At 52.7% G+C, this 24,784-nt stretch overlaps 2 protein-coding genes across 17 annotated transcripts; both read left to right on the top strand.

Moving 5' to 3' along the window:
• The first annotated feature begins 671 nt into the window (after positions 1 to 671).
• Positions 672 to 11,197, top strand: Znf512b (zinc finger protein 512B). 9 transcript variants are annotated; one of them, XM_048441400.3, is made up of 17 exons: positions 728 to 928; positions 2,378 to 2,503; positions 2,740 to 2,882; positions 3,170 to 3,298; positions 3,392 to 3,960; positions 4,059 to 4,285; positions 4,384 to 4,455; positions 4,541 to 4,717; positions 4,822 to 4,946; positions 5,040 to 5,132; positions 5,272 to 5,370; positions 5,452 to 5,622; positions 5,954 to 6,148; positions 6,402 to 6,503; positions 6,861 to 6,923; positions 7,432 to 7,530; positions 8,264 to 11,197. In XM_048441400.3, exons 2-17 carry the CDS (start codon positions 2,380 to 2,382, stop codon positions 8,513 to 8,515), a joined length of 2,640 nt encoding a protein of 879 aa, XP_048297357.2. In that variant the 5' UTR covers positions 728 to 928; positions 2,378 to 2,379; the 3' UTR covers positions 8,516 to 11,197. The 9 variants fall into 9 exon arrangements, with proteins under 9 accessions (XP_085552973.1, XP_048297355.2, XP_048297357.2 ...); XM_048441402.3 differs by having other exon boundaries at positions 729 to 928; positions 4,541 to 4,687; XM_085696847.2 differs by lacking the exon at positions 728 to 928 and adding an exon at positions 672 to 691 and having other exon boundaries at positions 3,170 to 3,960.
• Positions 11,198 to 11,288: 91 nt separating this feature from the next.
• On the top strand, positions 11,289 to 24,784 carry Uckl1 (uridine-cytidine kinase 1 like 1). Of its 8 annotated transcripts, none has more exons than XM_048441407.3 (16): positions 11,289 to 11,446; positions 18,453 to 18,643; positions 18,731 to 18,837; positions 18,928 to 19,098; positions 19,179 to 19,250; positions 20,013 to 20,202; positions 20,287 to 20,348; positions 20,961 to 20,977; positions 23,037 to 23,135; positions 23,232 to 23,325; positions 23,436 to 23,498; positions 23,582 to 23,704; positions 23,800 to 23,907; positions 23,980 to 24,136; positions 24,213 to 24,287; positions 24,652 to 24,784. In XM_048441407.3, the coding sequence occupies exons 1-16, from the start codon at positions 11,334 to 11,336 to the stop codon at positions 24,744 to 24,746; spliced, it is 1,737 nt and encodes a 578-aa protein (XP_048297364.2). In that variant the 5' UTR covers positions 11,289 to 11,333; the 3' UTR covers positions 24,747 to 24,784. The 8 variants fall into 8 exon arrangements, with proteins under 8 accessions (XP_048297364.2, XP_048297362.2, XP_048297367.2 ...); XM_048441405.3 differs by lacking the exon at positions 20,961 to 20,977 and adding an exon at positions 22,368 to 22,387; XM_048441408.3 differs by lacking the exon at positions 20,961 to 20,977 and adding an exon at positions 22,368 to 22,387 and having other exon boundaries at positions 11,294 to 11,446; positions 18,456 to 18,643.

The following is a 24,784-nucleotide window of genomic DNA, read 5'->3' on the forward strand; positions in this document are numbered from 1 at the left end:
ATCCTAATGGGTTGGAGCGACATTACCCCCAGATCTCACACTCGCAGCCAGAGAAGCTAGGTATTGGCCATTGTTCTAGGATCTCCGTTATAATGATGGGAGTTGATTCAAATAGCCAATAATCTCAATAAAGCCCAATGATTTTACAGTGTGTAGATTAGTAAAGTGGCCACAGGGACAGATAGAGGCTGGGGCACAGCCTGACTGACGGTCTATGGAGGTCTTATAAGAGCAACCTTCCTTCATAGACAGACTTCAACTAGTGCAACCAGATAGGTTGCTTAATCTGTGAGACAGGATTTGGGTAGTGTCCAGAGTTCCTGACGTGCCTCAGTTTACCGGATCGTCAACAAAGCGACTCCTGCCCTAGGCACGCGAGGCAGCCTCTTGGTCCTGAAGACAAGTACCACCAAGGCTACCAATCTCACAATCTCAGCCTCAAGGATCAGGCAGGCCCCACTGGCCCCTTCCCCGCAGCGGCTGCCTCGTGAATACCGCGAGAGTTCGCCCCCTTCCTCCACCCCCCCCCCCCCGCAGTAAAACTGTCAAAGGTGGGAGGGGCAGGAGCGCGCATGTGCGCAGCACGGCGCGCAGTGTGCGCCGCCCGGACCCCGCGCCCGCGCCCCGCGCCCCGGCCCCGGCCCCGGCTCCGGCTCCGGCCTGGCCCGGCCGCACCCGTTGGGCGCTGCAGGTAAGCGCCGGCCCTGCTCGCCCCACCGCGGCCCCGGCGCCACCCTGCGCCCCGCACCAGCTGTGTGCCCAGCCCGCCTCCCCGCCGCGCCCGGACCCGCGCCGCGCCCCGCGCCGGCGCCGTCCTCCCGCCTCCTCCTTCTCCAGAAAAAGTCGCCATTTTGGTTCACTGCCTTCGCCCCCCCGCGGTCGGCGCTTCCGGGCCAGGCTGCAGTCCGTGTCCGGCCTCAGGTGACAGGTGGGTGGCCACGGGCCTTCAGGTGCTCCTCTTGGCAGCGCTCGCCAGGCTAGGCGAGTGGCCTGAGTCCGCGGCGGCGCCCTATTCCCTGTAGGCTACAAGCGAGGACCTGGGGACCCCAGGTGGTGGAGGGATTTTTTTTTTCTCCTTCTCTGGCGACCATGCCTCACCCCTAACTGATCTCTGCTCAAGCACTGAAGGACTGGAAGGGTGCAGCATGCCCTTTACCCTTGGCCTTAAATGTTATCAGGATTCTGAATGACTCGTTTCCTTCTGAAGCTTACAAAACGAGGACACTCAGAGAACTTTGGTTGATATAAGACCCTTCCTTCCCTTCTACCTAGGCTCAGGATGGGGTGTTGTCCTTGGCAGTGGACAGTGACTGTCCTGACCTCTAACCTGAGCGCTCCTGGATATCGCAGCCCCTACACATCCCCTCTGATTTGAGTTAATCAAAAACTGTCAGGAGAGGGCTCACCTGCTTGAACCTTGCTCTTTGGTACCGCCCCCTTCTGTGGCTTTAGGTGCCTCCCAGAAGCCTCCACATGGCTATGCTCAGCGCCCCCCACCTCAGTTTTCAGGGTATGAGATGTTCCAGGATTGGGACATCTGAGCGGGGGTGGGGAGTGTGAGACGCCTCCCACCCCATCGCCCCGCGGGCATGTTCTGTGACTTCAGCCTGGCAGGCTCTGGAGCTTGGGCCAGTATTGGCCATAGCTCCTTTAGCTGAAGTGGGTTCCTAGGCTAGGAATTTAGAAGATGTTGAGAACAGCAGGAAATGGTGGCCTGCTGGACTGTGGTGGCTTAGGGTCTGAACCAGTGCCATCATCTGGGTGGAGGAGCCCTGACTATACAGAAGGCTGAGAAAACAGGCAGGTAGCGTGGCTCAGAAAGCATGGAGACCAAAGTGGAGCTCCAGTGAGTCTTAACTTTGCACACCAGAGAGATGGGGTGCACGTGGTGGGGAAGCGGGCCTTCAACACCCACGTTGGCTGTTTCTGTGTCCATAGAGAGGTCTTCAAGGGTGCCCATCTGCATAAGTTAGTATCACACGATGTCTGAATGGGCAGGGGCCAGGACCCTGAGGAGAAGGTGTCCCTAAGGCATCATGGCATGGCTGCTTTTGAGCCAGCAACCATTACTGGTGTTGATTGTCCCCCAAGAGGAATATTATCAGCCTCCTTCCTATCGCATAGGCCCTTTCCGAACACAGTGTGGTACTGTGTCTAGATGAGGGTGCGGCGAGTGTATCCAATGTAGTGAGAGTCTCGACTCTTTCCACAATGCTCATGCCTTCTGAGTTATCTGGAGAGGCCTTGTCTGTGCAAACCCCTTCCCTTAGTTAGAAGCTCCTGGTACTTGCTTTTTGACGTGACATATAAAGAAGGCCAGGGCTAGAGTCCTAGGTCCGGCCCATTCAGCTCATAGGTCTGTGCGCTTGCTTTACAGAAATGACTGAATCCTTCTGTGTTGGAGGAGGCCGCCGGCTTCAAGGGTCCAGCAGAAGTGGATCTGGAAAGGGTGGCAGCCGGAAGGAGGTCCAGCTTCCCATGTTGCAGGACCCACCAAAGCTGGGTGAGGAGCTAGGGCAGAAATCAATTCTAGAGGATATGGAGAGCCGGCGGTAAAGTAGGCTACTTCCTTGGGTATCCTGAGGACCTTTATGGAGTAGAGATTGTTAGACAGCCTGAGGCTTAGGCTCTTGTCCTGGGCCTTGGTGTGAGTAAGCCAAGATTCAGTCAGGGCTTGCGGCCCCTTGGGAGTTGCTGGTGTTATACAGCCACTGAACTTTGTTGTCTCCTGTGCTGTAGGTATGCCGGTGGTACACAGTGGACACACAGTGCCGAGCCAGGCCTCACTCTGCTTTGATCCTGGAAACCCAGCCAATGACAGGACTGAAGGGAAGAAAAAAGGGAGACCGAAAGCCGAGAACCAAGCTCTCCGAGATATTCCTGTGAGCTTCCTGAGGATGGGGTTGGGGGTGGGAGCATACTGTTCAGCCTGTGAAGGCCACTGCCCTGCCCTTCTCTGCCCCCTATACATCCTGTGCCAGGTTGTTTCAGCATGTGGCCTAGGGCCTTTGCATCTGACTGTTGTAAGGTCCTAGTGGGCTGTGTTAACTAGTCCACAGCATAGGTCTGATCCTTGGTCTGCTCTTGAGGTTAAAGAGCTCATTTGGTTTGGGGGAGCTTTGAACCTGGATAGCTGCAGGTCAACAGTTTGACCTTTTCCTCTGTCCAGCTCTCCCTGATGAACCAGTGGAAAGATGAATTCAAGGCACACTCAAGGGTGAAGTGTCCAAATTCAGGGTGCTGGCTAGAGTTCCCCAGCATCTACGGGCTCAAGTACCACTATCAGCGGTGCCAAGGGGTAAGGGGCTCTGGGTCGGGGAAGAGGAGGCCTGGGAGTGCATCTGGGCAGAGGCCCCCGGGGCCCCATCCCACACCTGCCCTCCCTGCCCAGGGTGCTATCTCAGATAGGCTGGCCTTCCCTTGCCCCTTCTGCGAGGCCGCATTCACCTCCAAGACCCAGCTGGAGAAGCACCGGATTTGGAATCACATGGACCATCCCCTGCCTGCCCCCAAGCCTGGCCCAGTCAGCCGGCCGGTCACCATCAACCGGCCTGTTGGGGTCAGCAAGCCCATCGGAGTGAGCAAACCTGTGGGAGTCAGCAAACCCATTGGCATCAGTAAGCCAGTCACAGTCAGCAGGCCTATGCCAGTCACCAAGCCTGTCACAGTCAGTAGGCCCATGCCAGTCTCTAGACCTGTGCCAGTCACCAAGCCCATCCCAGTCACCAAACCTGTGCCACTCACCAAACACATGCCGGTTACCAAACTTGTGACAGTTACAAAACCTGTACCACTCACCAAGCCAGTACCAGTCAGCAGGCCCATTGTGGTCAGCAAGCCAGTGCCGGTCAGCAGGCCCATTGCCATCAGCAGACACACACCACCCTGCAAAATGGTATTGCTGACCAAATCTGAGAACAAAACACCTCGTGCTACAGGCAAGAACAGCAATAAGAAAAGGTACAGGAAGTCATTTGGGGTGGTAAGTTGTCAGATGTGCCTGGGGGGTGAGAGGGCCACTGGATTCGCCTGGACCTCACCTTACCTGCCGCTTGCAGGACTGCAGACAGTTTGGACACCTGCCCCATCCTGCCCAAGCAGGCAAGGTCAGAGAATGGAGAGTATGGCCCATCCACCATGGGCCACAGTGTGACTTTTCAGCTGGGTACAGATCCCAACAACAGCTCCCTACTGCCAGGAAGCAAGCCCTTGATGGGCAAAGAGGCGCTGCGGCCTGCAGACCCAGCGTCCCAGCCAGAGGAGGACCCTGAGCGCACAAAGCACAGTAAGATAAGAGCACTGGGAGGCTTGCCGTGGCGGGCTCTGGCTTTCAGTGGGTCTGTGGCCAGAATCTTGGCACTCATTTTCTCTCCCCTGAGTCAGGAAGGAAACAGAAAACACCCAAGAAATTCACAGGGGAACAGCCATCTATCTCAGGGACCTTTGGGCTCAAAGGTAAGACTCCAGCCAGCTGGAGACCTCTGTACTGAGTTTATCAGTATTTAGCCCATATTCTTATCCACGTTGTGTGTGCACACAGGCCTGGCCAAAGCTGAAGACAAGGCCCGAGTTCATCGCTCCAAGAAACAAGAAGGATCAGGCTTCGAGGAAGTGCGGAAGAAGGTGCTGGCCACCCCTGTCACTGTCAGCAAGGAGGCCCCAGCTCCTGTGGCCCACCCAGCCCCAGGTGGGGGCTGCCTGGCAGGACCCAGGACAGGTCTCCATGGTGGGCTGGATCCTGTAGCAAAGGCATGGGGGCTGCCCCTGGAGTCCAGGGCACTCAGGAGCCCCACAAGCCTGAGGCCTGGCCCTGCCTCACAGGTGGCCCTGAGGAACAGTGGCAGCGAGCCATCCATGAACGGGGGGAGGCTGTCTGCCCTACCTGCAATGTGGTTACCCGGAAGACCCTCGTGGGGCTCAAAAAGCACATGGAAGTATGTCATAAGGTAAGCTTCCTGCACCCACCGCCACCCCCCAGGGTACTGGGAGGAAGATGCCCTGACCTTGATGGGTTTCTCATAGTTAGGCCCTGTCTACAGTTGCAGGAAGCACTCAAATGCCAGCACTGCCGGAAACAGTTCAAGTCTAAGGCTGGCCTCAACTACCACACCATGGCTGAACACAGTGCCAAGGTACACTGCCTGACCCCCAGCTCCCTGTCCAGCCCCGACTGCTGACCTCTCATTCCACCGCTGCTCCTCTATGCTTGATTTTGGATCTGTGGCCCTAACTCCTGGCTGGCATCAGGTCTGAGGCTTGCTCTGTCTCCAGCCCACTGATGCTGAGGCCTCTGAAGGGGGAGAACAGGAGGAACGAGAGAGGCTTCGAAAGGTGCTGAAACAGATGGGACGGCTACGCTGCCCCCAAGAGGTCTGTGTTGGCCCATGTGTGGGAGTTCAGGACTTGGGAACCTGGATGGTTACTTACCTGGTCTCTGACCTCGATTCCTAGGGCTGTGGAGCCGCCTTCTCCAGCCTTATGGGTTATCAGTACCATCAGCGGCGCTGTGGGAAGCCACCATGTGAGGTAGACAGTCCCTCCTTCCCCTGTTCCCACTGTGGCAAGACTTACCGATCCAAGGCTGGCCATGACTATCATGTACGTTCAGAGCACACAGCTCCGGTGAGTGGCCTATAATCTGCCATGTCCTTGCTCTAACGGCCTATGTTGTGTCATGCATGTATTTGTGAGTTCATATGCTCTCTGATAGATGTAATCCTTGCCTTTGGTAATCCTAAGTCTTGTGTTTCCCGGGAGGAAGGACGGCAGCCTGGTGCCCCAGGGTCTTGTTTTTCATGTGTCTATATCTCCCACCACTTGCATGTATCCTGGGTCCCCCAGTACCTGCAGAGACCACAAATGGCCTACAACTCATGCCAACTCTAACTCCTGGTCTCTAGATGTCTTCCTTCTCCATGACTTAGACTGGCCTCTGTGTGTCCTTGCTCTCTAGCCCCCTGAGGAGCCCACAGACAAAATCCCTGAGGCTGGGGACCTGCTTGGAGTAGAACGGACCCCAAGTGGTCGCATCCGTCGCACGTCGGCCCAGGTTGCCGTGTTCCATCTACAGGAGATTGCAGAGGATGAGCTGGCCCGTGACTGGACCAAACGGCGCATGAAGGATGACCTTGTGCCTGAGACTGCACGGGTGAGTGGCCCACCTAAGGGATGGGCAGGATCTTGGCCCTTGGTCATTCCCTAATTGCTCCCCCAACTTCTTGGTCTCTGACCAGGACAGGCCTCATTTGATTCCTCTGTGGCAGCCATGTTCTTGTGACCTTGGCCATCTCCTAACCCCATCTGTGAAGGGGCAATGAGCCTGCTGCAGAAGCACATGCATTGTGTCAGAGCAACATGTGCCTCAGCCTGAAGCTCACCTGGTGCTGTGCCTGGCTTTGCAGCTCAACTACACTCGGCCAGGCCTCCCTACACTTAACCCCCAGCTGCTGGAGGCATGGAAGAATGAAGTCAAGGAGAAAGGCCATGTGAACTGTCCCAATGATGTAAGCTGGGACCAGCATATAGTGGGAGTGGGCGTTGGGGCTCCAGGATAGAGGACTTAGGTTTGACCCTTCAGGCACAGTAGAGGTTAAGACAGTGAGTGTCCTATTGGGAAGTAACCATATTTAGTGTGACCAGCCTATCTCTGACCCTGGGTTTCTGTAGCATTTTCACATAGATAGATACCATGTCAACAAAAGGGACTTCAGCCTGGGGACCCATCTACTTACCCTGCCCAAAATCCAGGACTTCAGGGACCTGCCCCCAGAGAAGCCCCATAGTACTTTGGAGTTGAGGGTGGGATGCCCCTTGTGTGGAGTTGTGGGAGGGCTCCTTCCACAGCTGTCTCCTGCCTGCAGTGCTGTGAAGCCATCTACTCCAGTGTGTCCGGCCTCAAGGCCCATCTTGCCAGCTGCAGCAAGGTCAGTCCTGGGATTCCCCCAACAGCTGGGTGGGGCACTGAACATTTACCTGTATAGGTGTCAGATCCCTACCCTGTCCACTGCAAATGCTCTCAGAGACTAGGAGGTCCTCAACAGGGGGCCCAGAATCCCTCTCTGTTCCCTACTTTAGTTGTTTGGTTCCAGATCCTGCTCTGGATTCTCCTTATGTGGTAGAAGTGTTCATCCTGACCTGAGCAGAGGGCGCACTTGACTTGAGATGAGGACATTCACCAAAGGACTTTGACCTATCCCTACAGCACTTGCCTCATCCCATCCTCCTTATTTCCTACTCTTGTGGTTTAATAATCCTATTGCAGGGTAGTGTTTCAGTCCCTAAACCCACCATTGACACACACCCAAGAAGACAGTACAGCTTCTCTCTAGTTGACCCCAGTCCTAACCTTTTAGCAGCAGGATAAGGGCTTGGACCAGATGTGGGTGCTTTGAATCTTCCGAAGGTTGGGTACTGGACCACTGTGCATTGCAGGGGGACCATCTGGTGGGGAAGTACCGCTGCCTGCTATGTCCCAAAGAGTTCAGCTCTGAGAGTGGTGTCAAGTACCACATCCTTAAGACCCATGCAGAGGTATGAAAGTTATCCATGCTTGTAGGCCTGGAGACTGGCCTTGGGGGTGGGTTGTAGAGAACAGGTGGCTCAGATGGTGTACACTGAGAAATCTGGTGTCCTCTCAAAACACAGATCACTTCCCCTGAAGTGTCAAGAGCATGGGGTAGTAAATCTTGAAGAAAAAAGAAAAAGCAAAATGCCTCATCTTGGTACCTAGCCACTGAGGGGAGTCTCCCAAGGCAGGGGAAACCCTGTCTTTAGCCACTTCTAGTAGTTGCATGCCTGATCAAAAAATAATTTAAATGGATTGGAAAAATGTATCAGTGGCTAATAGTAGTACTTCTGGATCTTCCAGAGGACCAGAGTTTGTTTCCCAGCACACATGTCAGGAGGCTCCAGCTTCCTGGCCTCCATAGGCACTTGCATTCATTCACATGCACATACCCACATGCAGACACACACACAACAATAAAAAAATAATAATGAAAAAAAATTTAGGACTGGAGAGACAGCTCAGAGGTTAAGAGCACTGACAGTTCTTCTGAATTCAATTTCCAGCAACCGCAATGTGATTCATAGCCATCTATATAATGAGATCTGGTGCCCTTTTCTGGCATTCAGGAATATATGCAGACAGAATACTGTATACATAATAAATAAATCTTTGAAAAAAAATTGACAGGGAAAGACAAAGAGTTCTGTAGCTTTGGATCAAGATCCCTAGTCTTGATTACAAATTTTCTCTTCCTAGAACTGGTTTCGAACCTCAGCTGACCCACCTCCTAAACCCAGGAACCAGGACTCCTTGATGCCTAGAAAAGAGAAGAAGAAAAGTCTGTCCGGAGGAAAGAAGCGGGGCCGCAAGCCCAAGGAACGGTCCTCTGAGGAGCCAGCATCTAAACTGCCACCTAACAGGGATGACTGGCCCCCAGGAGGCAGAGACAGGGGGGCCCGAGGCTCCACTGGGAAGAAGACTGGAGTTGGGAAGGCGCCTGAAAAGTGAGCCCAGTGCACAGGGCCTAGCCACCATGCCCAGCTTTGTCCAAATTAGGGGAGCCAGTTCGAGACCTGTCCTCCACCTCCACACACACACCCATCTGTCCAGAGGGTTGGCAAACCACTCTGATCTCCCTGAAAGTGGTCCTTCCCCCTGTTTAGGCTACTTCACATAGCTAGGTGGGGCTCCCCGGGAGTGCCAGGGGCAGCAGCAAAAGTGCAATAGGCTGGGTTGCCCCAGCCATTCCTACAAGGACATTTTTGGACCTGGCAGGATCTAGAACCTTGGCGCCATGGGGCATGAAGTGTGCTTGAACGGCCAAATGGCCCCTATCTCCACCTCCCTCTGGCCCAGTAGGGTCCCCACTCTGACTTCCTCAAGGCCCAGACATTCCTGGTGACCCATAATTGTGGGCTGATGAGGCACCTGAGCAGCCTGGCTGCCACCACTTAGGCCTCACATTCACCCGACACTGGATCTCCAGTACTCCCAGCTACCTCCCAGGACAGACCCTGTCTAGCTACTGCCATGCTGCCCTGACAGCCACCCGGGTACCCATCTGTCCTCTCGCATCCACTTACGACCCCTTGCTTATGTTTTCTACCTCTCTGGGCCTGCTCCCCTGCTCTGTCATCCCTGCTGTGTGTCAGGCCTCACCCCACTGACTGGCGTTGTCATGGTGGAGTATGTAGCCTTCCAGGCAAGGAAAGAACTCTGTATGTTCTACCTTCAGGGAGGCCCAGACTGATAGCTACCAACCACCTCCAGCCTCTAGTTCTGTTGTTGGCACTCTAAGGGATTCCTCCTTGGGGCCACAGCCATGTGAAGCTTAGGTTGGCCAGAAGGAGCCTCTAGCCCAAGTGCGCCTATGAGAGACTGCTTATGTCTGCCATGCTGGGTGGGCCCATAAGCCCAGTTCTGTGGGAGCCCTCTTTTTTTTCCCCTGCTTTTTCTGCCCTCAGTATCTAGTGGCAGTCAGTCATTTAATACAGAAACTGAAGGATAGTGAAAGATGGGGTCTCAGCTCTAGGCTGGACCTCACCCCTTTAGGGGCCCTGAGGATAACAGGGTCTGCAGGTTGGGCAAGGCCTGGAAGAGAGATCTAGCCTCCTTGGTTCTGCTTTCTAACTCTGCCCCACCACTCTGTGAGCCATACCAGAAGAAGGCTGGAGGGGTGAGAACAGGCTTTTTTCCAGTGTGGATAGGGTTGGGCTGAGGCCTGTGTTTCTGATCCTGGATGATGTGAATTTTGATATTTGCCCGCGTGTGTCTCCTGGATGTTGTTGATGCCAGTCTTGTTGCTGTGACAAGTAGCAACCTTTTTAAAACTTTTTTTTATATATATATATATACAAAACTCAAAATTTTTATGTTTTGGTGCTAAGGGTTTCCTGGTGCCGAAGGTAGAGCTGAGCTATAGTACTAACTGGCACCTGCCCCTTAACCTCAAGGAGGAGGGGTGCCAAGGAGATTTGGGATGGAATCCTTGTACACTCCAGTCTAGGAAGGCTCTGACTCTGGGCGGCCCTGGCATGCTATGCTGGGGTTGTCTAATGGACTCTTCAGTTCCTATACACCTTTGCCATGATGAGAGGGTGGCCGCAGAGGTGGGTAAATGGGTAGGCTGGGACTTCCGGGTGGTGGTGTGCAATTGTGGAGGGGATTGGGGCCCAAGTGCACTTTCACTACACTTCCGTGGGGTGTGACCATCCACCCCAGCCTCTCAGGTACCTGGGTTTGCTGGGGGCTGTTTTCCAGGACATGCCTCAAAGCCCAGATGTAGGCTTTGATATGGGACTTGGGGTTCTGGTAACTTGATGTTTAGCACTTTAACTCCTTTGTCTTTGAGGTGGGTTTGGGGGCAGCTGTCATGTGGCAGTTGGGTAGGTACCAGCTGGTGGTGCCTGGTAAGGGATTTTGGCAAGCTAGTCAGTCCATAAAGCTCTCTTCCAAGGTGGTAAGGCCCTCCCTGGGCAGGGTTCATCAGTTTGCCCACCTCCCTACTCTTGCCTAAAGATAACCACCAGCCTACACAGACCCTCAGTAAGAGGGGACCATCATGGCAGATCTCCAGGAGATGGTGGGCTTGGACTTAGAGGCCCAAACAAACCCGGTCCTTGGCAAAATGCAAAAGTCAGGGTCTCTACAGATCTACCTCTGGCTCAAAACAAAACAAAACAAAAAAACCCAGAAAAGTGCCAAGGGCAGACATTTCATGCAGAACCAGGGTGCACTTTATGTTCCTATACAGGCAGATATTGGTGCCTCCTGGGGACTTTGGGGCCTTCCTGTCCCTATGGTGGATCTGAGTGGAGAGTAGTTCCTGTGTTCCCCTGCTGGGTGGAACCCAGGCCCTTTGCCCTGGAGGCCTGGTTTCCCAGGTCATCTCTCGTACCTGACTGCAGCGCCTCCTAAACTTTGGGTTCCTTGGTTTGGTTTTAATGCAGTTCTCATTACACAAGTGCATTTCTGGCTATCACTTGTAACCATAGATAATACATGCATATATATTCTATCTACAAAGTGTTTTATTTGCAAGATGTTTTGAGGTGAGCTTGGGTCCTGCCCGCCTTGTGATCATCTGTCCCCATCCTCATCCCCTGGCCCGGAGTGGTGCGGTGGTGGGCCGTCAACTGTATGTATTAAAATTACTGTATCAAATAAATGTTTATTGATTTTTTTTTTCCAGGGCTTTTGTGCGGCTGAGTTTGTGTTGAGGCCGGGGCCCTTCCCTAGGCTTGCCGCATGGCCTTGTGGGGCTCGTAGTCCGTAGCGTGCCAGACTTCCTGCGCGCTTCCCTGGCCTCCGCCAGGTTCGGGACGCCATGGCTGCGCCGCCGGCGTCCGCGGACGCTGCCCCTTCGCCCCTACAATCCGCTGTGGCCCCAGACGTGCCTGGCCGCCCGGCCGAGCAAACTGAGACCGCGTGTGAGGACCGGTAGGCGCAGGCCTGGATAAGGCAGGGGCCGCGCTCGCCTCTTGGGAGGGTCAGAGCACCGGTTTGCATCCCTTCTTAAAGCCCGGGTGGTTCCGCGGTATCTCCGCAGATAGGCAGCTCGGTGTCCACAGCCGCGCGGTTCCTGGATAGGTTTTGGCGGTTCTCGGAGCCTTGGGGCCTCCTGGGCCATATGTCGGCAACCCTCTGCCTGGGAAGAAGGAGGTGGCAGGTGGCCTGGAAGGCCCCAGCAGGACGGAAGGCGGAACTGGCCCGAGCCCTTAGCTTTTGGAGGCGCGGAGAGTGGAAACCTGTTTGACCTGTGTGGCCTGGATTTGTCTCTAGCGTTTGCGTTTGCGCACTTGATTGACTCTAGGCTTTCAGGTGGGTGGGTGGGTGGGCGTGCTCGACCTTCTGAGTTCCTCGAATTTGATCTCACCAGCTCATACCCACCTGGCGGCCAGTGGTAATTGTGAATGTAGGATGGGGTGGTGATCTCCACCTGCTCGAGAGTTTGGGGGCCCTTTCGAGGCTTTCAGGAGCATGGAGATGGCTCGGCCTGATCATCACAAGTAGTAACTCCAGGCCACCGCCGCCAGGGGGTGGTGACCGCGCTTGGAACTGCGCGTGGCACCTCTTTCGGTCTGTTCCGGCTCTAGGACCGCTTAGGGAACTGTGAGCCCGGACGACTCCAGGTCGGCAGGTGCTGAAGGTGGAAAAGGCCAATCCCGGCTAGTTCACACACTCCACGGCTTTCTAACTGGTAGCCTGAAAAACTTGGTTTGGTCTAACAAGGCTAACTTTGTGATACTTTCTAGTTCAGAATGTCTCGAAATAACCAGAAGCAAAGAGGTCATGGCCACATCCTCTGAGGGTTCTGAGGAAACACCCTGAGAAGATACAGACTGCCCTGGAAAAATAGATATTGGACTGAGATTTATAGAGAGTGGAGGGAAGCTAATGGTGCCCACCCAGAGTCTTGGGATGCAGGTGGAGGTGTGTGAGTGAAGGCTTAAAGTGTGGCAAGTGGGCCGTGGAAGCCTCTAATCTCCCAGTCGTGCGTCTGTCTTGTGATTGTGGCCTTGGTGACTATCTCTGAGCCATTCCCTGCCTCTTGCAGGCCTTCTGTAGAAGCACCAGAAGGGGTAGCTTGACTATAGATCTAGTGACGGCAGGGGAACCTTGAGACCTTTCTTAGTCCTTTGGTGGTCCAAGTGATGAGCTGTCCTCTCTTCAGACTCCGCTGTAGACATTTGATTCCGGTTTCTCAGACATAGGGAAATGCAAATTATTTTTATTTTTTTTAAAAGGGAGGCAGGTTTCAAATTACTCCCCTCCCCCAAGATTTATTTAGTATGTATACAGTGTTCTGCCTGAAGAGAGTTGGGAATTGAACTCAGGACCTCTGGAAGACTAGCCAGTGCTCTTAACCATCTCTCCAGCCCCTGGGAATGCAAATTATAAGACAGCTCTATTTCCATGATGTCGTCATATGTAGGTTCCTTATCAATGAGGTCCTCAGTAACCCCTATTTCCTTGATAAGGATAGAGGACTGCAGCAACTCCCTGGTGAGTGATGGCATCTGAGCCATAGTTGACAGAGCTGTCACCTAGTGGGTAGCCAGGGGGAAATGAAGACTGAGTAGCAGCTTCCAACACTACTTCCTACCTCAGACAACCCTGAGACCTAAAATGGAAGCCTAAAAGGAGGAAACCTCAGGGGCCAGAGTTATTAGTCAGGTAGCCCGGTATATCCTAGGTTAAGATGAAGTTCAGGGGTCAGGGTCTGATGTTCTGGGGCCAAATCTAGTCAATCAATAGGTAGTGCGGGATCTATTCTGTTAACAGTAACAAACCTGGAATTAGTCCTGTCCTTTCTGAGACCAGCATGGTGTTAGCTTCCCACAGACCTGTGGCCCGTTTTTCTACTCCCCAATCCTCATCTGATGGAGTACTCAAAGAACATGACAGGATTCTCTGTTGTGATCAGCCCGCCAAACTTGTGAATGGATTCCCTAGGATCCCTTGACTCTGCATCCCTGTCCAGAACAACGTCAGCCTCCCAGAGCAATCCTAGGGCATATCCAGCCAACCACCTGAGAGTGGAGGCGGAGGGACCAACTCTAAACACGCACACGTACATGTTAACATACATAGGCTCCAGTCCTGTTCCAGTAGGGATGTAGACATAGCCATAAATTACCTATATAGTGAGAAGAGCTGCCTCCAAGGTGCTCCCAGAGTGGCTCCTTTTCAGGTGTGTGAAGTCCACTTGGAAACTTCCTTTTTCCTGAGCACCTACCAGACTGTCTTTGTGCTAGAGGCCAGCCAGGTAGGATGAGGTTGCAGTAAGGCCAACCCACCCGTGGAAGAGAACGCCAAGACCAGCAGAACTTCTCTGATTAGATCTTAAGTCAGTAAAGATTTCAGCTGAGGCTGGGACTAAATCTTCCCTTTCTCTCTATGCTGTGGGCATGAAGGTGGCAGTTTCCCTGCTGACTGATGAGGCCTGGGTGACCATAGGACTTGCTGGAGCCTCTGTAAGGTGGGGGTGGCACAGTTATTCTTGGATGTGCTAGGGTAGAGTTTCAGATTTGTTTATCATTGTAGGAGGCACCTTGAGGCCAGGGGAGAGGCAACCAACTCAGCATTGACATTCATCCTGATATGGAGGGGCCTCAGATTTCCTTGTCTCCCTGTGTATGCATTCAGGGCACAACTGTATTTCTTCCAGAAAATTTGGGGGAAAGGTACTAGAGTACAGTGGGCCTTCACAAGTCCAGCTAATGAGCGTACTAGCTAACACTGAAATACACTTCACACCAACTGGTCTGAGGATTGTGCAGGCCAGAGTCAGTACTATTAATATCTGGTACATGAGCCCTAACAGGATGATCCTCTTATACATGTGGCCTTGGCCTCTGAGACTAACATTGTGTTCCCTTAGTGCAGTAGGGCTCCTGGGGCTACCTAGCTGCTGTGCCCCACCCCTTGTATATAGTAAGATACTGCTGCCAGACTAGGGGTCCAATACCACCTAGCTCTTCTGCTGTGCTGTCCACAGGAGTGATTCCACCCATGGAGAACTAGTTCAGGTGGCCAGAAATCCCAAGCTGTCCTTGGGGACAACAGTAGTTCTCAGAGGGAGTGATACTCTCACTGCTAGCACCTAAACCACACATACTTGGGCCATCCCACTGTCCAGGGACACCCACCTCTGAGCCCTCTGTACCTACCTGCATCCTTGGCAATGAGCAGCCCCCCAGCTTACCCTGGCATCAGGATTTCAGGGTGCTGGACTCTTGGAACAGAAGGCAGGTGAGTTGCAGCAGAATCCCTGCTGATGAGAACCCTGCTTCCCAATGATACTGACCGCTCCTGACTTGTGTGATGCATGTCCATGGATATCTGAAAACAAACCAGCCAGCAGGGAGCTGAACAGTGCTCAGGGCTGCCGATATGGCAGGTTTGGGGTTGTGGGTTGTGGTAGTGTCTTGCATTCGCTGTGTCTCTTAATTCTGTTGGTACAAATGAACTTTTGTTGTTGAGGTCAGAAATCCCTTTGTCTGTCTGTGGATAAGAGATGGAGTATTTTGTGCTGCTTTCCCATCAAGAGGCACCTTTTATGAGAAATGGATGATACCTTATCTCTGGCTCCACGAGACAGCTATTAACTTTGAGGAGGTCAGGGGGGCTGGGCTATGTACAGACATAGCATGAGGCAGATTTCTGGCCAAGTTCTCCATGATCTGCTTGCACCTGGGCACTGTGCCCATCAGCAGCACAAGCCTTGGAAGGGATCTTCACCAGGAACTTAAATTTCCCCAGGGAAGCTGGTACTTTGAAAATCAGGGAGATCAGGAGCAGCCCCGGTGTGTTACCTCCTTTGCTCAATTTCTGTCTGAATATCTTGGCTTTGTGTGTACTTGTGTTTGCCAGTGATGTCCAGGGCACAGCCTACAGGCAGGCAGTACTAGGAGTTTTATCAGGTTGTTCAGCTCTCTTGCAAGTCAGATGCTCTGCCTTGGGGTGAGTAGTTTCCTCCCAAAAGCTGAGGACAGCTCCCTGGGGAAGGTGGAGGAGGCCCAGTGGGGAGACAGAACCTGAATTTGATTTTTGTTTACTGTGGCCTCCCAGAACTACCCTGTGTACTGTGATCATGTTGCCCCTAGAGACCCTAGGGAATCTCTGCCCTTTCCTCTGGCTGGGGCCCCCCAGCTCTTGCCCAGTGGAAAGGAAAGCCCAGTAGATAAGCTTCCCAGATCCGTTTGTTTACGTGGATGGATTAGCATGTTCAGGTGAGCAACCAGTTACTGTCTGGGGACCTGGGGACCTCATTGTCTGGGTTTACAGTTGTCTCCCTTTCTGTCTGAGCCATTCAGGCAGGCCTGAGTTAGGATGCAGGTGATGCCCCTTCAGTAAGCTCGTCATTCCATGTCCTGTGCCCCTTACATGCTATCCGTCCCTAAGACCCCTGACTGGCAGACTCAGGTCTCAGTATTCAGATGTGTTGTTTATACCTAGCTCCATGCTCTCCGCCCCTGCACTTGTCTCCAGAGCAGTGGAGGTGAGGCTGAACTTAACGGACTGACTAATTATTCCCTGTGCTCATTCTCTGAGCTCTGGTACGGATGGATGGTATAGAAACAAGCAGGCCTTGTTTCTTGTCTCTGTCCCCAAGGATGAGTGCAGTGTGTTTTCCTGGCTGGATACAGATGGGTTCTTTTCACGATGCTCATTTGTGTCTATGTTGTCCTGTACCTTTCAGAGCTGCCAGGATGACCAGTTACATGTTGGGCTCTGCCTGCCCTTCACTCGTGGGCACACAGCCACAATCTTTCTGGTTCTAGGAAGGATTATCCAGCTGAGAACATCATTGTCCCCAAGCTGGGCCATCCCAGAGGTAGAAAGAAACTGTCTCGGGCCACATCCTAGTACATTAGCCAGGATACTTGTTCCCATCTGGACCTGTCAATCTGACTCATTCACCTCAGGTTTACCTGGTATTCCATACAGTGCTCTTTCTCTTGCGGTACTCCAGACTTTACAGCCACTGTAGGAGGCATCGCACAGGGAGCTAGACGGACACGTCCATCTGCCATTTCTATAGGCAGCCCTCCTACCCACCAAACACTATTGTGTATCATCAGTGGCCACAGTTCAGTTTGACCCCACATGGGTAAGACACAGCTTGCCAGGCAAAGCCACTGACCCGAGAGCCTCTTGAGAAGTTTGAAAGCTGAGACTGGGATCATTTGACCTACCCTGATTTCCTTTCAGGTAGTTGGCCAGAAAGTGCCTCTGTTAAGCATATGCCTCAGTCTCTTACTAATTTTTAAAATTTTTTAAGATTTATTTTTATTGGGGCTGGAGAGATGGCTCAGAGGGTAAGAGCACTGGCTGCTCTTTCAGAGGTCCTGAGTTCAATTCCCAGCAACCACATGGTGGCTCACAACCATCTGTAATGAGATCTGGTTCCCTCTTCTGGCAGGCAGGCATATATGCAGGAAGAACACTGTATACATACATAATTAATTAATTAATTAATTAAAGATTTATTCTTATATTATGTGGATTGATGTTTCACCTGCATGTGTATCTGTGTGAGGGTGTCAGGTCCTCTGGAACTGGAGTTACAAACAGTTGCGAGCTGCCATATGGGTGCTGGGAATTGAACCTGGGTCCTCTTGAAGAGTAGTCAGTGCTCTTAACTGCTGAGCCATCTCTCCAGCCTTCTCTTAGCACTTCTGCATCAGGCTGTACCTCAGGAAAAGCGGCAAAGTATTAGAAAGGTGATGCAGCACATTGAGCCTCTGTAGAAGCTGCTTGTCTTAGGGTTTTTACTGCTGTGAAGAGACACCACAGCAACTCTTATAAAAGAAAACTTTTAATCGGAGCTTGCTTATAGTTCAGAGATTTAGTCCGTTATCGTCACAGCAGGAAACATGGGGGCAGACATGGTGCTGGAGAAGTAGCTGAGAGTTCTACATCTGGATCCACAGGCAGCGGGAAGAGAGTGAGCCAGTAGGCCTGGTTTGAACTTCTGAAACCTCAAAGCCCACCTCCAGGCACCCAGTGACATACTTTCTCCAACAAGGTTACATGTCCTCATAGCATCACTCCCTATGGGACTATGGAGGCCCTTTTTATTCAATCCACCACACTGCTCATTCTCAAATGTGAAGGCCATGGGCGGAACTGGCACCATCTGGAAGTGTAGACTAACTGCGGTATCAGCAGGGCTCTGAGTGCCCACCTAGCATGAGTGGTAGGCTATGGGTGTACAAAGTTACAGATCTGCTCTAACCTTCTTCGGGTTGCATTTCCCTCTTGCGTTCTTGGTTAGTCTTTCCTTCTCTGTCTTAGGTCACCATCTCAAACCACCACCACATAATGTGCGTACGTGTGTGCACGTACATACATCAGCCACGCAGGTGGCATTTACAGGCTGCTAGAGGTGTCTGGTTTGGGAGCACAGAAGGAGTCACACTGAAAAGTGGGTTCTTCATAGGTCTTCTAGCCTCCCTTCTTTCTTTCCGACTTTTCTTGACGGGGTGCCAGACCAGGAAAGTCCCTAGAACATATAACTTGTCACTGGCACGTGGCCAGTACATTGTACTTTCGCCTCCTGGGGCAACAACCATCCTCCAGGGCAGCAATGACTGGACTATGTTAGGGAAAGGGGCACAGCCCTTAATGGGATCTTCCTTATCCTTGAGTATTCATTTCCTGGGAATGAGGCCCTACCCACCATAATCCACAGAGGGATAGGATTGTGACTCAGAGATCGTGTCTACCCTCCTATGTCTTCTTGCACTCATTGTTGTCCCTTGTCCTCGCTATGTGGACAGTCTAAGGTTTTGTGGCCCCATTAACTCCTTGTACCAGCTACAGGTACGTTTCTTGGGCACACTCTCCCCAGTTGAGCCCATGTTGTACCTGTCCCACTTGGGCATGACCAGGGAGATTGACAACTGTTGACTGAGGCTGAGCGCATTCCTCTTCACAGCAGCAACGCAGGGTCCTTGGACAGACTCCTCCCACCAGTGGGTACTAGGCGCTCACCCCGGAAGCGCACTACCAGCCAGTGCAAGTCAGAGCCACCCCTTCTTCGTACAAGCAAACGTACCATCTACACAGCCGGGCGGCCACCGTGGTACAATGAACATGGCACACAGTCCAAGGAGGCCTTTGCCATTGGTAATAGCAGTGTGGGAAGGCACCTTGGGGATCAGTCTACATGGTCAGCCCAGTGCAAGTAATTGCAAGGTAACCTTCCACCTACAGGCTTGGGAGGAGGCAGTGCATCTGGGAAGACCACTGTCGCCAGGATGATCATTGAAGCGCTCGATGTGCCCTGGGTGGTCCTACTGTCCATGGACTCCTTCTATAAGGTGAGGCCCTGCTCATCTCCCCCATAGTACCTCCTTCCTGTGACTCCTATGTGAGGCCTATGGTCACAGGGCTTCATCATGCCCCCCTAGGTTCTGACACAGCAACAACAGGAACAGGCTGCCTGCAACAATTTCAACTTTGACCACCCTGATGCCTTCGATTTTGATCTCATCATTTCGACCCTCAAGAAACTAAAGCAGGGCAGGAGCGTCCAAATACCCATCTATGACTTCACCACCCATAGCCGGAAAAAGGACTGGGTAGGCCCATGGTCTTGGGGCTCTTCCGGAGGCTGCAGGGGCCTGAGCTGAACATTGAAACTCCCTGGGTTCCTTTGCAGAAAACACTATATGGTGCAAATGTCATCATCTTTGAGGGTATCATGGCCTTTGCTGACAAGACACTGCTGGAGGTGAGAGTTGCTGGGAGCACCCACCCCACAGGCATTCCCTGAAACAATTCTTTCAAACACCCTGCCCCATCCCCACGGCTTGCGTGCTCTGTGCTCTCTGAACAGATTGCTCCCGATCAGATGCTTCTAGATGAACCCTCTTGGTGTCTCCTAGACATTCACAACTGTTCTGTACCATTAGCTAGCTGACCACTGCAGTAGGACGTGGCTTCTGGGGACCATAGTTTCCTTGATATGGGATGTTGAGAGCTATACATATTTCCCCTGCTCTTGAGATTCTTCCTTGTTGAAGAACAAACAAGGACTTTGCTGCAAGACCCTGGCCCAGGCCAAGAGGACTCTTACCATCTCCACATGGCAGCCCCAATCCCCACATGGCTCCTTCAGGGATCACCTATCACACGCTGACTGGAGGAAGCCACACCCTGAACTCTCAAAGCCCCACTTCTCCAGTGTTCATGGGAGGTATAATGAGTAATATGTCCATCATCCTGCCAAGTCCCAGTTCTGCCTGACTTGTCAGTTGTCTCCATTCTGTGCCCCACACCCACACGCGTCCTAATGCACACTTCCTGTGAGTGCCCCTTATATACACTAATGGTTAGTCCAGCGGGTGCCCTGTAGGCAGCTGACCCCAGTGATCATGGCCCATAGACCATGAGCTGATCATGTTGCCACTCTGGCTCTGTGGATCCTGTTCTATTTGATAGTGCCACTGGTGCCTGCCTCAACCCTGTGCACTGGCTTGTTGTCCCCACCCAGCTCCTAGACATGAAGATCTTTGTAGACACAGATTCTGATATCCGACTGGTACGGCGGCTACGCCGGGATATCAGCGAACGAGGTCGGGATATTGAGGGCGTCATTAAGCAGTACAACAAGTTTGTCAAGCCTGCCTTCGATCAGTATATCCAGCCCACCATGCGCCTGGCAGATATTGTAGTGCCCAGAGGTGAGCCCGCCAGACTTGTCTTCCTGCCAGTCAGCCAGAAGGGCCAGCAGGCTTCTGAGTTATCCTCTCTTTCTCCCCCTCCAGGGAGCGGGAACACGGTAGCCATTGACCTGATTGTGCAGCATGTTCACAGCCAGCTGGAAGAGGTGAGTCAGTCTGATAATACCCAAAGTCCCTATCTCGCTGCTGCCCCACCCCACCCCACAGCAGCCTGCGCACTCCATCCCACACATCCACTGTCCCCTACAGGTACTGACTCTCAAATGTTCTGAGCCTGCTTCCTAAACTTATTTAAATGGCCCAGCCCTCTGTGATAAGCAAGGGGACTTGGCCATGCATGAAAGGGTATACTCCTGTCCCTGCCAGCCCTGAGAGTAACAAGGGTGGGCCACTATTCACTAGTCTAGGATTACAGGCTTCAGCACTGAGTCCCATGTCTTCTCTTTCTGAGTGGGTCACTCTACAAGTGATTTTTCCCACTATAGGGCCGGCATTAGGTGGTTTATGGCTGTGCTGTGGTGTCTGGCTCTAGTTCTGCCTTGGCATTACTTCTGCAGCCCAGAGCCACGGGTCCCAGCCCAACCCGTCCCTGCTTCAGAGGTCCTTAGAAGCTGCCTCCTCCTGTAGTTTGCACACCCTGAGCTATTTCCACGTGGGGCTGTGGATGTATGTCACTGGGGTAAGGGGTAGCCTGGCTGCTTGCCCTGGTCACTGATGCATCACCCGTTCCCTTGTGTCTCCCTGTGTTGCTGCCACAGCGTGAACTCAGCGTCAGGTAAGACTCCACAACTCTGCAGATTTGGAGGCATTTCCAACATCTTCATAGAACTCCGAGTCGGCTGTCACCTAGCCAAGCAGACAGTCAGTACATACCACAGGGGTAGAGTGGTAAGCAGCGTTGCTGCTGCTCCCCTGCTGGCAGATAAGAACACTAAGGTACAAAGAAATTAAGGAATTTTTCTCAGGTTTTTTCTGTTTGGTTGGTTGGTTTGGCTTTTTTTGGGGGGGGGTTGTTTTGTAGTTTTGTTTTCTCAAGATGGGATTTCTCTATGTAATCCTGGAATTCACTTTAGACCAGGCTGGCCTCAAACTCAGAGATCCACCTGCTTCTGCCTCTGGAATGCTGAAATTAAAGGTGCATGCCACCACCACCTGGCCTTTCTCAGGGCTATGTTTTACCTGTCCTGGCCAGATGTTTCATGGGGGCTTCTTTCCCCATACAGCCTGACTTGGGGTTCAGCCACAGAGAACAAAGCTGTTCTCCTGGGCCAGCACTGCCATTCATGATCCAAGACAGGGACCACACTGACATGTCTCTGCAACCATAAAGCCCAGGCCTATACATCTAGGCTGATGTATCTTGTAAAATGAACCGTACAATGGGCCAGAGGCTCCGTTGACTCTCCCTGAAGAGTGGGGAGGGTTTGGCTCTGCCTTCTCCACCTAGGCCCTGCCCTATCCTAGCTTAGCCTTGAAGCTGTAGCACAACTCAGGCAGAAGGAGCAATTGCCGCATGAAGCTGGGATAGGCTGCTATGCCGTTATCATCCACTGCTGATCAAAGCCCAGGCAAGAGTCATAGGTAGCACCAGGGACCTACCCTTCTTCCAGGCTTTCCTCAGGGTTGGGAAGATCCAGGTGAGCCTCTGTGTCCCACTGGATGCCCCAGGAGTTCTAAGCCAGTGTTGGAAATGCCTCCAGGACCTTCTAAACAGCTCTGCTTCCTGTCTTTGCATGAGTCTCCACTTGGCCTCACCAAGACCAGGGTGTCACAGCCCTGTGCCCGGGCCCTTATAAAGCCTCAATTCTGAGAAAAATCTCCAGGCACAGCCAGCTCCACTTTCCATTTTTTGGTCAGCCAAGGAAGTGGCGGCTGACCCCCTTGGTCTCCTCCAACTCCAGGAAGTCACTGGTGAGCAGAAGGGAAAAACAAAACGTCTGGGTGTAGGTGGTGCTCTCCCCTCAGGCACCAAGGATGTCAGTGCCAAGACAGCTAGCTGCCAGCCTCCTGCCTCAAGTCTTCAGCCAGCTGGTGGCCCACAGGGTACCTTCTGCAGGGACTTGGCTGATCTCCCACTAAGTGTTCTTCTCTCTGTTCTTTTCCTCTTTGTAAACCTGTTTCCTGCCTTGTTCCCTCCCTGAACACGCTCTTCACCTGGCGAGCAGAGGAAGCTGCGTTGGGATATGTGAGCAGAGCAAGCTCTGATTGTGCTGCGCTGTGTGCTGCCCCACGCCCTGCACTGCTCCTGCACTTTGTACTTCAGTGACCCCTCCCTTCCAAGATCACTGTTTGTACCTTTCCCCCTAACCAGCCCTCCCTCCTGCCTCTGACAAGTCCTTGGCCCTTCTCTCTCCAGGCTTGGGTTTTGGGTGGGGTAGCCTTTGGCACTGAGCCCTCCTTGCTTTGCCCTCCCTCCTGAGGGACTGCACACTACTTGGGGGATGGATCTGAGTGGAGCTTGGCCCTACAGCTTACATGTTGCTCCCAGGAGAAGTTGGGGACAAGCTGTCCGTTTGGAGGCTGAGATCTGTTCCCACAGTAAGCTCCCTTCTTCCTTATGTCTGACCTCTCTACTTTATCTGAGTCTAGGAGGGGACACCTCATGCCTCAGCCCCTCCCCAGCATTCGCCTCACTGAGAGTGTGTTCCGTGTTCAGAATTGAGCATTCTCACTTTTGCCTGGCATTTTCGGGGACAAGGCATTTTTCTTGGGTCAGCCATAGCCAGCAGACAGCTCCCACCTTGCACACGCCCGTCCCCACAGTGATGTTCAGATGTTCTCTGGGTTAGAAAGGGACTTTTGGATAAAATATCCCAATCAATTTGTATCTCTAGGGCTGCGTTGGCCTCAGCCCACCAGTGCCATCCCCTTCCCCAGACACTGAGTGTCCTCAAGAGTACACCACAGGTACGAGGCATGCACACCATCATCAGGTAAAGGCCCATCTATGGAATGCTACCTCCAATTCTGTTCCCCCTCCCCCAAGTTCTGGTCCATCCCTTTCTAAAGCTTGCTTATTCCACCATCAGGGACAAAGAGACTAGCCGGGATGAATTCATTTTCTACTCCAAAAGATTGATGCGGCTGCTTATTGAACATGCACTGTCCTTCCTACCCTTCCAGGTGTGGGTTTGTGGGAGAATGGGTGGAAGGTGTCCTGCCATCCTGGTGTGGGCTTATGATGGGGGATGCTCAGCTCTGGCTGTTCATAGATACCCCACCTCACTATGTAGGACTGCACTGTACAGACCCCACAGGGGCAGGACTACGTGGGAAAGTGCTATGCTGGAAAGCAGGTAAGGGCAGTAGCTGCTGGGGTAGGAGGCTATGGGCTGGAGGCATCCTGCTTACAGGTCATTCAACCTTTATTCCCTGCTAGATCACTGGCGTGTCCATTCTGCGTGCAGGGGAAACCATGGAGCCTGCACTGCGTGCCGTGTGCAAGGATGTGCGCATCGGCACTATCCTCATCCAGACCAACCAGCTCACAGGGGAGCCTGAGGTGTCCAGCCAGGGAGGGCTGGGAAGGGTGTTACAGTGATGCCCAGCCTGTGGGGGAGAGTGGGGGCCCTACTCTGACCTTACTATCATTTACAGCTTCACTACCTAAGACTTCCCAAGGATATTAGTGATGATCACGTGATCCTGATGGACTGCACAGTATCCACAGGTGCGGCAGCCATGATGGCTGTACGTGTGCTCCTGGTAAGTGGACCTGGATGGGCTGCAGGTGGGTTCCCTTGGTGTTGGAACTTATCCTGTTCCCATGCTACACAGGACCATGATGTGCCCGAAGACAAGATCTTCTTGCTATCCCTGCTCATGGCAGAGATGGGTGTGCACTCTGTGGCCTATGCGTTTCCACGTGTGAGAATTATCACCACAGCGGTGGACAAGCGTGTCAATGACCTTTTCCGTATCATCCCAGGCATCGGTGAGGCTATCATAGTCCAGGGGCATGGCTGATGATCTAGGAGGACCCAGTCACACAAGGCCATTTCTTTTTGCAGGGAATTTTGGCGATCGCTACTTTGGGACAGATGCAGTTCCTGATGGCAGTGATGAGGAAGAGACAGCCTCTGTGGGTTAGTTCCCAGTCTGAGCTACTCTCATTTCTATCCAGCCTCTTGGCCTGGAATTGCAGAGACAACACATTAACTTATTTGAATTTAAAAATGTTACCAATTATACTCAGTTTACAAAATAAGCTTTAGAAAAATGAAGGCATAGCAGAATGTATTCTGGGTGGGCTGAGGCACTGAGGCAGTCTCCCCAAGGTGTTTGTAGTAGTTTGAATAGATTCATGTGTTTGAAGGCTTAGCCCACAGGGAGTGGCAATATTAGGTGTGGCCTTGTTGGAGAATGTGTATCACCGTGGGGGGGTGGGCTTTGAGATCTCATATATGCTCAAGCCACGCCTAGTACACAGGCTCCTTCTGCTGCCTGCAGAACAAGATGTAGAACTCTCAGCTTCTTCTCCAGCACCATGTCTGCCTGCTTGCTGCCCTGTTTCCCGCCATGATGATAATGGACTAAACCTCTGAACTGTAAGCTAGCCTCAATTAAATGGTTTCCTTTATGA

Source organism: Myodes glareolus, chromosome 10, assembly GCF_982192425.1.
Source record: "Myodes glareolus chromosome 10, mMyoGla1.1, whole genome shotgun sequence".
NCBI lineage: Eukaryota > Metazoa > Chordata > Mammalia > Rodentia > Cricetidae > Myodes > Myodes glareolus.